The sequence below is a fragment of the Leuciscus leuciscus genome (genome assembly GCF_965113295.1).
Source record: "Leuciscus leuciscus genome assembly, chromosome: 20".
Taxonomy (NCBI): Eukaryota; Metazoa; Chordata; class Actinopteri; order Cypriniformes; family Leuciscidae; genus Leuciscus; species Leuciscus leuciscus.
In genome coordinates this window covers 2,338,584-2,350,951 of record NC_138744.1, presented here as the reverse complement: position 1 = coordinate 2,350,951, position 12,368 = coordinate 2,338,584, and the positions used below count along the sequence as shown (strand labels likewise).

The following is a 12,368-nucleotide window of genomic DNA, read 5'->3' as shown; positions in this document are numbered from 1 at the left end:
TGTAGGGTGAATGCAGGCGAAGTGGGCCGTTTAGTTTGATTTACTGTGCTCAATGGGTTAACCCTTTAAGAGCATGACAATGGCCTTTAATTAAAGATACACTATTTCTTTAAATGATAAAATGGTTTTGGTTGATGCAATATGACACTGGAGGGTGTGGCTACATCTCAAGGGAGGACACCCTTATTGTTGAAGGTAGACATAAGATTTTATTTTCTAAATTATAAGGTTTCTCGCTAAATGTCAACAAATGGGTATATTATTCTGACAGTTTGTTGCTACAGTTAACACGGAATCAAAATGCAAAAAAAAAAGATTTAAAAACGTGTTGGTTTTCTTGTAAGGTGTTTAAAGCTACAATATGTACGATTTTTGTAATAAAATAACCAAAAATCACTTGCAAAGTGTGATATATATATATATTTCCTGTAGTTGTGTACTTTCAGTATCCCAAAAGTTCCCAAAGATTTTTAATTTCAGAGAAATTCCAATTTTAAATAATGACGTAATATCCGCGTTATCACTGGTTTCCGCTCGTACTGCCATAGTAACCATGGCGACAACTGCGTTACGTCTAGCGGCACGCTCATGGAGTTGTTTCGTTCAAACATTATGGACCATGGCAAGTAGACTTTGGGACAAAAGGAGAACTAAAACGAGGATCAATATCGGTGTGGTGTTTTGGAGATGCCGAGAGCTCCACGTCCGTGACAAACTTCGACTCGACCGAGACGTCTTGCATGTACTTTATTAGACAGGTGAGCAAATGTACATAAAACTAATCAATGTTATATAGCTCAACATGATGAAATGTTAGAATATGATCAGTATGTTATTCTAATGTTCATCTAGCTTACTGCTAGTCTCATACAGACAAACAAACACATAGAATAACATTATAACTTTCAACACACTCAAATGCAGTTTAGTGTGATAGACCAAGTGAAACAGTGCTGCGTTACCTCACAAGTTTAATTCGCCAAATAAACTGACTTGTTAACCCTTTCCCACCAAGGCAGTGCTGGTGCCGGTTCGGAGCTAGAGCCTAGTTTCAAATCGGTTCTTTGTTTTTCGACACCCAAAGCACCAGCTCTGAACCAGGAAAAGTGGTTCTTAAGTAGCACCAAAAAACATTGCTGGTCTAGAAGTAAGAACCGCTTGCGTCAGGGGCTGGGGGCGGGGTTACCGTGACCAACAAGACGAACAGAAACTTGTGACCGCCATTTTTCAAATAGCAGCTAATCGAGCTAATAGCAGCTTGATTGTAATCTCCGTCTATGCAAGTTACGGCGAGCTGCACGAACACGTTGGATTCGCCGTGTTTGGATGCCGATGTAGGTTCGCAAAGCCATGAGCATCAATAGTAACGCAACGACCTCCATTGTTGATGGAAGGCTCGTTCGAGATGCATCGGAGCGGCACGGACCGACCGGAGCTGCGGGAGTGTTTGGAGAGCATACGACTCCTTGTGCTTTTGGATCGCTTTCGCAGTGCTTTGATGTCATGAGCCGATCGGTCTGCGAGAAGCCGAACCATCTCGAACAAGCCTGGCGTGTTTGTGTTTGGCGCTGCCACGCTAGCGTTGCTGGGCAACATGAGATGTATACAGTGACGTAAGATCTGGCTCTGTGGTGGCTCTCTGGTACCTTGGTAATCCAGAATTCTTGCGAGAGCACAAGTTGAATTTGCTCAGCGAGTTACTCTGGTGTTGAGTAATGATGCTCATTAAATATGCCCCTCGATCTGAGCTGCACCAGTCACATGGGGTTATCTGATATAGGCGGGCCAGAGGCGAGCTAAACAGAAGACGACAGCACTGTGACGTCGAAGTCATTAGTAAACATTGCAAGATGGCTATGGATGAACAGCAGTTGTTTGAAACGGCTTTGGCCGCTACAATGAACGAGTTAGACTTGGCTTTTTATCTAAAACAGGAACAGAAGACGCCGCTCGAGTCGTTCCTTTGCAAGAAGGACGTTTTTGCTGTTTTGCCGACCGGATACGGTAAGAGTCTAATCTACCAGTTAGCTCCGCTGGTAGCTAAGCGTATGGGGTTTATTGTTGTGATTGGTCGTAGTGTTATCCAATTGCGTGCAGTGAGATCTTCAAATGCATGCTTGGTGCCACCCCTCGAGCTGGCCGAGTTTCATTAGTCGACGCCAGACCATTAATCTTTTATATTTAGGTCTGGATTTCCAGGCTACCTCTCTGGCCTTGTGGAAAGGCAAACCGGATCTTAGAGAGCTCGTCAGTCGAACCAACTCCGGACTGGCAATAGCTCTGGCTCTGAACTGGCACCCGGTTCATGCTGGTGGAAAAGGGGTATGTGTGAGTATTAATTCAGCACTTGCGGGTAGATCGGTAGATTGAAATGTCCTTAATCCTTCATGTCCGCGGGACTCGCATGTGGCGCTGATATCTGTCTCTCATTAGCAATCGCGACCTGCTTCATACCACAGTCATGTTAAAAACATCAATGTATTCACTCATCCATAAACATTATTAGATCCTTCGGCATGACGACAAGTTCCATAATTCCGCTTATGTGTCATCAACCTACACCTTTGTCATTGTAAGAGGTTAGCAAGCCTGGTCAGCACCTGGATGGGAGACGACCTGAGAAAACCACGTTGCTGCTGGAAGAGGTGTTAGTGAGGCCAGCAGGGGGTGCTCACCCTTGGTCTATGTGGGACCTAACGCCCCAGTGTAGTGATCGGGACACTATACTGTCAAAGAGCACCATCCTTCCAATGAGACGTTAAACCGAGGTCCTGACTCTCTGTGGTCATTAAAAATCCCAGGATGTCCTTTGAAAAAGAGTAGGGGTGTAACCCCGGCATCCTGGACAAATTTGCCCCTTGGCCTCTGTCCATCATGGCCTCCTAATCATCCCCATGTACTGATTGGCTTCATCACTGTCTTCTGTCCACCATTAAGCTGGTGTGTGTGGTGGGCGTTCTGGCCCAATATGGCTGCCGTCGCATCATCCAGGTGGATGCTGCACATTGGTGGTGGTTGAGGATATTCCCCCTTCCTTGTAAAGCGCTTTGAGGACCCAGAAAAGCACTATATAAATGTAACAAATTATTATTATTATTATTAAAATGTAGATGCCGCTATATAATTCTTTAAAATATGGACACAATTTAAGTTGATTTACAGTGTTTAGAGAAAACAGACAGAAAAAAAGTTTTACAATAAGGTTACCATTTTAAATGTTCCTCTTATTGAATTTTTGTTAGCCTATTTGTTGTTGCATGTGTTGTAGTTCCATTTGTAATATGTTGTAGAGTTCATTAAGATATCTGATATTCAAATTTCATCCAATTTCATGTCAACATGAGATATGTTCTAGTTGTTTTGAACTTTACACATGCATTGAGTGAACTGATGAGTATTACTCATCATAGCCTATCTATGTGCTTTTGGGTCTGTTAAATATGCTGTGGAATATGTTTGTGTGATGAGTTAATAAATCATGTGTTTTTAAGATCCAGGATCATTTTTTGATAAATTAGGGATGGGTCACATTACCTGAAAAGAAATTTGTCTGGAGTGCATGGTCTCAAAATGTTTATTGGTATATACCTTGCAAATAACACATATCAACTGTATTCAAAATGAAATATTAAAGTCGGACCTTAAAGTTAACAAAAGTAATAAAAAGAAAAAAACATCTAGGTACTGTATATCTAAATGACACGTTTAACAAAAAGCGTCCCACCTTACCTGCATGCATTCAATCTACTAAAAGGGGATTTTAACATCGATGCCATAGAAGAATCATTCCCTCAGAAATGTTTACTTCTGCCTTCAAAGACAATTAAATAGCAGTCCAATTGTATGTGTAATATAGGCTTGTCAGGCTTGGTACATCAGAGTCTGTAGAAATGGCTTCATGAAAAAGAAGAACTGTCAGCTATTCACTTATGTGAGATGAATATCTGCTATGAGAAGTGGTGTCAAGCATGAACGTCAAGTGGAATTGTACACTAAGAATTAATGAGTCACAAATGAGCCACCAAATGAAGTGAAGATGAATCCATAGCAGTACTTCTTTTAATAAACACAAAACAATGGAGATAATCTACAATGGAGAACACATTGTGCAATGCAAGACAAAGAACTGAACAAACTGAGTGCTATATATAAACAGGCAAACAAAGGGAGCTAAATGAAACACAGGTGAACTTAATTAGTGACTAACAGACTATCATGGTTAACTTGTAGCTCAACATGAGTTCCTAAAAGAGCAGCCAAAAGTGTGATTCTCTCAACCCCAGGTCAGGACTGCACACGGATTAAGCGTTGTAGTGTTTTTGTGACTGCACTATTCAGGCTCCACACGGATTGAGGACAACTTTTCAGCTATACGGTAATGCACCTTTGCTGTTTTAGGCTTGTGTTTTGTTTTTTTCTCCATTCCATTTTCTCCATCAACTGACTTGATTTAGTACAACTAAAAAAAAGTTAGTTTAGGCAAAAGTATAGATCTTGTCTTTTATTTGACCTGTCCTTGTGAAAAAAGTACACTTTAGCATGCTTTAAAAAGAAGTACATATTATTGAAAATAAAGCTATAAAAAATATACTTAAGTGCAAGAATGTAATGTTTTCAAACTAATCTGGTTGTGCTATTTTACCTAATGCAACTTCCATTCTCAAAGCTTTGACCTTTTATCAAAAATATTACATCCTTAAACCAAACGGCATGATTTGACTGAATCCACTCTTCATTGTAGGCTTTAAAGATCAACATGGAGAAAATCATCCTAATATTCCCTCTGATATTGCTGGCGCTGCATATACAAGGAGGAGAGTTCTCCAAATATCCAGCTTGTTTGCCTGAAGCTCCACAGCCGGAAGTCGTGGAGTTCGACAACACAATCTATGCCACTTGTGAAGTAACTCCCAGCCCCAATTTGCCACGTAACCAGCCAAAGATCTTTGGGCAAATCCTCTTCAAGCAGCTCTTCCCCAATGGAGATTTAGAAGTGAAAATCAACCTCCGTGGTTTGCCTGCCACCGATCGTCAAGAGCGTGCCATGCACATCCATCAGTATGGAGACCTCAGTCAAGGCTGCATCACTGTTGGTCCTCATTATAATCCAAACGGCGTTGACCACCCTCATCATCCTGGAGACCTGGGCAACTTTGCTTCCGAGCGAGGAGTTATAAGGCAGTTCCTGACGCTTCCAGACGCCAAGCTCTTTGGGCCTTATTCCATTCTGGGACGTGCGGTGGTGGTTCATGAGAAGGAGGATGATCTGGGAATGGGTTCAGATGAGGAGAGTAAACTCAGTGGGAATGCTGGAGAGATAATTGCTCTCGGTGTGATTGGTATTACTACTCCAAGTCTGTGGGAGAAGACCGGACCGTTCCCCAAGAAACCATGTGGAGGGAGTCACAGATGAGGGAGTCGGATATGGTGGGAGGGCAGACTCAAATAGGATAATCATGATTTTCCTTGTGTATTCTTTGTATGTGTCCTACATTAAAGTATATTTCATAACCTGAACATTCCCATGTTTTTTTTTCTTGCTCTTTTCAGAGGCTTTTTGGCCATAGCTTCCAATAGTAAATGCACTCTTAAAAATAAATGTAGGGTGAATGCAGGCGAAGTGGGCCGTTTAGTTTGATTTACTGTGCTCAATGGGTTAACCCTTTAAGAGCATGACAATGGCCTTTAATTAAAGATACACTATTTCTTTAAATGATAAAATGGTTTTGGTTGATGCAATATGACACTGGAGGGTGTGGCTACATCTCAAGGGAGGACACCCTTATTGTTGAAGGTAGACATAAGATTTTATTTTCTAAATTATAAGGTTTCTCGCTAAATGTCAACAAATGGGTATATTATTCTGACAGTTTGTTGCTACAGTTAACACGGAATCAAAATGCAAAAAAAAAAGATTTAAAAACGTGTTGGTTTTCTTGTAAGGTGTTTAAAGCTACAATATGTACGATTTTTGTAATAAAATAACCAAAAATCACTTGCAAAGTGTGATATATATATATTTCCTGTAGTTGTGTACTTTCAGTATCCCAAAAGTTCCCAAAGATTTTTAATTTCAGAGAAATTCCAATTTTAAATAATGACGTAATATCCGCGTTATCACTGGTTTCCGCTCGTACTGCCATAGTAACCATGGCGACAACTGCGTTACGTCTAGCGGCACGCTCATGGAGTTGTTTCGTTCAAACATTATGGACCATGGCAAGTAGACTTTGGGACAAAAGGAGAACTAAAACGAGGATCAATATCGGTGTGGTGTTTTGGAGATGCCGAGAGCTCCACGTCCGTGACAAACTTCGACTCGACCGAGACGTCTTGCATGTACTTTATTAGACAGGTGAGCAAATGTACATAAAACTAATCAATGTTATATAGCTCAACATGATGAAATGTTAGAATATGATCAGTATGTTATTCTAATGTTCATCTAGCTTACTGCTAGTCTCATACAGACAAACAAACACATAGAATAACATTATAACTTTCAACACACTCAAATGCAGTTTAGTGTGATAGACCAAGTGAAACAGTGCTGCGTTACCTCACAAGTTTAATTCGCCAAATAAACTGACTTGTTAACCCTTTCCCACCAAGGCAGTGCTGGTGCTGGTTCGGAGCTAGAGCCTAGTTTCAAATCGGTTCTTTGTTTTTCGACACCCAAAGCACCAGCTCTGAACCAGGAAAAGTGGTTCTTAAGTAGCACCAAAAAACATTGCTGGTCTAGAAGTAAGAACCGCTTGCGTCAGGGGCTGGGGGCGGGGTTACCGTGACCAACAAGACGAACAGAAACTTGTGACCGCCATTTTTCAAATAGCAGCTAATCGAGCTAATAGCAGCTTGATTGTAATCTCCGTCTATGCAAGTTACGGCGAGCTGCACGAACACGTTGGATTCGCCGTGTTTGGATGCCGATGTAGGTTCGCAAAGCCATGAGCATCAATAGTAACGCAACGACCTCCATTGTTGATGGAAGGCTCGTTCGAGATGCATCGGAGCGGCACGGACCGACCGGAGCTGCGGGAGTGTTTGGAGAGCATACGACTCCTTGTGCTTTTGGATCGCTTTCGCAGTGCTTTGATGTCATGAGCCGATCGGTCTGCGAGAAGCCGAACCATCTCGAACAAGCCTGGCGTGTTTGTGTTTGGCGCTGCCACGCTAGCGTTGCTGGGCAACATGAGATGTATACAGTGACGTAAGATCTGGCTCTGTGGTGGCTCTCTGGTACCTTGGTAATCCAGAATTCTTGCGAGAGCACAAGTTGAATTTGCTCAGCGAGTTACTCTGGTGTTGAGTAATGATGCTCATTAAATATGCCCCTCGATCTGAGCTGCACCAGTCACATGGGGTTATCTGATATAGGCGGGCCAGAGGCGAGCTAAACAGAAGACGACAGCACTGTGACGTCGAAGTCATTAGTAAACATTGCAAGATGGCTATGGATGAACAGCAGTTGTTTGAAACGGCTTTGGCCGCTACAATGAACGAGTTAGACTTGGCTTTTTATCTAAAACAGGAACAGAAGACGCCGCTCGAGTCGTTCCTTTGCAAGAAGGACGTTTTTGCTGTTTTGCCGACCGGATACGGTAAGAGTCTAATCTACCAGTTAGCTCCGCTGGTAGCTAAGCGTATGGGGTTTATTGTTGTGATTGGTCGTAGTGTTATCCAATTGCGTGCAGTGAGATCTTCAAATGCATGCTTGGTGCCACCCCTCGAGCTGGCCGAGTTTCATTAGTCGACGCCAGACCATTAATCTTTTATATTTAGGTCTGGATTTCCAGGCTACCTCTCTGGCCTTGTGGAAAGGCAAACCGGATCTTAGAGAGCTCGTCAGTCGAACCAACTCCGGACTGGCAATAGCTCTGGCTCTGAACTGGCACCCGGTTCATGCTGGTGGAAAAGGGGTATGTGTGAGTATTAATTCAGCACTTGCGGGTAGATCGGTAGATTGAAATGTCCTTAATCCTTCATGTCCGCGGGACTCGCATGTGGCGCTGATATCTGTCTCTCATTAGCAATCGCGACCTGCTTCATACCACAGTCATGTTAAAAACATCAATGTATTCACTCATCCATAAACATTATTAGATCCTTCGGCATGACGACAAGTTCCATAATTCCGCTTATGTGTCATCAACCTACACCTTTGTCATTGTAAGAGGTTAGCAAGCCTGGTCAGCACCTGGATGGGAGACGACCTGAGAAAACCACGTTGCTGCTGGAAGAGGTGTTAGTGAGGCCAGCAGGGGGTGCTCACCCTTGGTCTATGTGGGACCTAACGCCCCAGTGTAGTGATCGGGACACTATACTGTCAAAGAGCACCATCCTTCCAATGAGACGTTAAACCGAGGTCCTGACTCTCTGTGGTCATTAAAAATCCCAGGATGTCCTTTGAAAAAGAGTAGGGGTGTAACCCCGGCATCCTGGACAAATTTGCCCCTTGGCCTCTGTCCATCATGGCCTCCTAATCATCCCCATGTACTGATTGGCTTCATCACTGTCTTCTGTCCACCATTAAGCTGGTGTGTGTGGTGGGCGTTCTGGCCCAATATGGCTGCCGTCGCATCATCCAGGTGGATGCTGCACATTGGTGGTGGTTGAGGATATTCCCCCTTCCTTGTAAAGCGCTTTGAGGACCCAGAAAAGCACTATATAAATGTAACAAATTATTATTATTATTATTAAAATGTAGATGCCGCTATATAATTCTTTAAAATATGGACACAATTTAAGTTGATTTACAGTGTTTAGAGAAAACAGACAGAAAAAAAGTTTTACAATAAGGTTACCATTTTAAATGTTCCTCTTATTGAATTTTTGTTAGCCTATTTGTTGTTGCATGTGTTGTAGTTCCATTTGTAATATGTTGTAGAGTTCATTAAGATATCTGATATTCAAATTTCATCCAATTTCATGTCAACATGAGATATGTTCTAGTTGTTTTGAACTTTACACATGCATTGAGTGAACTGATGAGTATTACTCATCATAGCCTATCTATGTGCTTTTGGGTCTGTTAAATATGCTGTGGAATATGTTTGTGTGATGAGTTAATAAATCATGTGTTTTTAAGATCCAGGATCATTTTTTGATAAATTAGGGATGGGTCACATTACCTGAAAAGAAATTTGTCTGGAGTGCATGGTCTCAAAATGTTTATTGGTATATACCTTGCAAATAACACATATCAACTGTATTCAAAATGAAATATTAAAGTCGGACCTTAAAGTTAACAAAAGTAATAAAAAGAAAAAAACATCTAGGTACTGTATATCTAAATGACACGTTTAACAAAAAGCGTCCCACCTTACCTGCATGCATTCAATCTACTAAAAGGGGATTTTAACATCGATGCCATAGAAGAATCATTCCCTCAGAAATGTTTACTTCTGCCTTCAAAGACAATTAAATAGCAGTCCAATTGTATGTGTAATATAGGCTTGTCAGGCTTGGTACATCAGAGTCTGTAGAAATGGCTTCATGAAAAAGAAGAACTGTCAGCTATTCACTTATGTGAGATGAATATCTGCTATGAGAAGTGGTGTCAAGCATGAACGTCAAGTGGAATTGTACACTAAGAATTAATGAGTCACAAATGAGCCACCAAATGAAGTGAAGATGAATCCATAGCAGTACTTCTTTTAATAAACACAAAACAATGGAGATAATCTACAATGGAGAACACATTGTGCAATGCAAGACAAAGAACTGAACAAACTGAGTGCTATATATAAACAGGCAAACAAAGGGAGCTAAATGAAACACAGGTGAACTTAATTAGTGACTAACAGACTATCATGGTTAACTTGTAGCTCAACATGAGTTCCTAAAAGAGCAGCCAAAAGTGTGATTCTCTCAACCCCAGGTCAGGACTGCACACGGATTAAGCGTTGTAGTGTTTTTGTGACTGCACTATTCAGGCTCCACACGGATTGAGGACAACTTTTCAGCTATACGGTAATGCACCTTTGCTGTTTTAGGCTTGTGTTTTGTTTTTTTCTCCATTCCATTTTCTCCATCAACTGACTTGATTTAGTACAACTAAAAAAAAGTTAGTTTAGGCAAAAGTATAGATCTTGTCTTTTATTTGACCTGTCCTTGTGAAAAAAGTACACTTTAGCATGCTTTAAAAAGAAGTACATATTATTGAAAATAAAGCTATAAAAAATATACTTAAGTGCAAGAATGTAATGTTTTCAAACTAATCTGGTTGTGCTATTTTACCTAATGCAACTTCCATTCTCAAAGCTTTGACCTTTTATCAAAAATATTACATCCTTAAACCAAACGGCATGATTTGACTGAATCCACTCTTCATTGTAGGCTTTAAAGATCAACATGGAGAAAATCATCCTAATATTCCCTCTGATATTGCTGGCGCTGCATATACAAGGAGGAGAGTTCTCCAAATATCCAGCTTGTTTGCCTGAAGCTCCACAGCCGGAAGTCGTGGAGTTCGACAACACAATCTATGCCACTTGTGAAGTAACTCCCAGCCCCAATTTGCCACGTAACCAGCCAAAGATCTTTGGGCAAATCCTCTTCAAGCAGCTCTTCCCCAATGGAGATTTAGAAGTGAAAATCAACCTCCGTGGTTTGCCTGCCACCGATCGTCAAGAGCGTGCCATGCACATCCATCAGTATGGAGACCTCAGTCAAGGCTGCATCACTGTTGGTCCTCATTATAATCCAAACGGCGTTGACCACCCTCATCATCCTGGAGACCTGGGCAACTTTGCTTCCGAGCGAGGAGTTATAAGGCAGTTCCTGACGCTTCCAGACGCCAAGCTCTTTGGGCCTTATTCCATTCTGGGACGTGCGGTGGTGGTTCATGAGAAGGAGGATGATCTGGGAATGGGTTCAGATGAGGAGAGTAAACTCAGTGGGAATGCTGGAGAGATAATTGCTCTCGGTGTGATTGGTATTACTACTCCAAGTCTGTGGGAGAAGACCGGACCGTTCCCCAAGAAACCATGTGGAGGGAGTCACAGATGAGGGAGTCGGATATGGTGGGAGGGCAGACTCAAATAGGATAATCATGATTTTCCTTGTGTATTCTTTGTATGTGTCCTACATTAAAGTATATTTCATAACCTGAACATTCCCATGTTTTTTTTTCTTGCTCTTTTCAGAGGCTTTTTGGCCATAGCTTCCAATAGTAAATGTACTCTTAAAAATAAATGTAGGGTGAATGCAGGCGAAGTGGGCCGTTTAGTTTGATTTACTGTGCTCAATGGGTTAACCCTTTAAGAGCATGACAATGGCCTTTAATTAAAGATACACTATTTCTTTAAATGATAAAATGGTTTTGGTTGATGCAATATGACACTGGAGGGTGTGGCTACATCTCAAGGGAGGACACCCTTATTGTTGAAGGTAGACATAAGATTTTATTTTCTAAATTATAAGGTTTCTCGCTAAATGTCAACAAATGGGTATATTATTCTGACAGTTTGTTGCTACAGTTAACACGGAATCAAAATGCAAAAAAAAAAGATTTAAAAACGTGTTGGTTTTCTTGTAAGGTGTTTAAAGCTACAATATGTACGATTTTTGTAATAAAATAACCAAAAATCACTTGCAAAGTGTGATATATATATATTTCCTGTAGTTGTGTACTTTCAGTATCCCAAAAGTTCCCAAAGATTTTTAATTTCAGAGAAATTCCAATTTTAAATAATGACGTAATATCCGCGTTATCACTGGTTTCCGCTCGTACTGCCATAGTAACCATGGCGACAACTGCGTTACGTCTAGCGGCACGCTCATGGAGTTGTTTCGTTCAAACATTATGGACCATGGCAAGTAGACTTTGGGACAAAAGGAGAACTAAAACGAGGATCAATATCGGTGTGGTGTTTTGGAGATGCCGAGAGCTCCACGTCCGTGACAAACTTCGACTCGACCGAGACGTCTTGCATGTACTTTATTAGACAGGTGAGCAAATGTACATAAAACTAATCAATGTTATATAGCTCAACATGATGAAATGTTAGAATATGATCAGTATGTTATTCTAATGTTCATCTAGCTTACTGCTAGTCTCATACAGACAAACAAACACATAGAATAACATTATAACTTTCAACACACTCAAATGCAGTTTAGTGTGATAGACCAAGTGAAACAGTGCTGCGTTACCTCACAAGTTTAATTCGCCAAATAAACTGACTTGTTAACCCTTTCCCACCAAGGCAGTGCTGGTGCTGGTTCGGAGCTAGAGCCTAGTTTCAAATCGGTTCTTTGTTTTTCGACACCCAAAGCACCAGCTCTGAACCAGGAAAAGTGGTTCTTAAGTAGCACCAAAAAACATTGCTGGTCTAGAAGTAAGAACCGCTTGCGTCAGGGGCTGG

The 12,368-nt window shown here is 41.4% G+C and overlaps 2 protein-coding genes across 2 annotated transcripts; both read left to right on the top strand.

Moving 5' to 3' along the window:
• Positions 1-4,756: 4,756 nt before the first annotated feature.
• On the top strand, positions 4,757-5,413 carry LOC309484588 (extracellular superoxide dismutase [Cu-Zn]-like; the record flags this gene model as incomplete). Its single annotated transcript, XM_082150912.1, has 1 exon — positions 4,757-5,413. The coding sequence occupies one exon, from the start codon at positions 4,757-4,759 to the stop codon at positions 5,411-5,413; it is 657 nt and encodes a 218-aa protein (XP_082007038.1).
• Positions 5,414-10,344: 4,931 nt separating this feature from the next.
• On the top strand, positions 10,345-11,010 carry LOC309484587 (extracellular superoxide dismutase [Cu-Zn]-like; the record flags this gene model as incomplete). The annotated part of the gene is made up of 1 exon (XM_082150911.1): positions 10,345-11,010. Exon 1 carries the CDS (start codon positions 10,354-10,356, stop codon positions 11,008-11,010), a length of 657 nt encoding a protein of 218 aa, XP_082007037.1. The 5' UTR covers positions 10,345-10,353.
• Between the last annotated feature and the right edge of the window lie 1,358 nt (positions 11,011-12,368).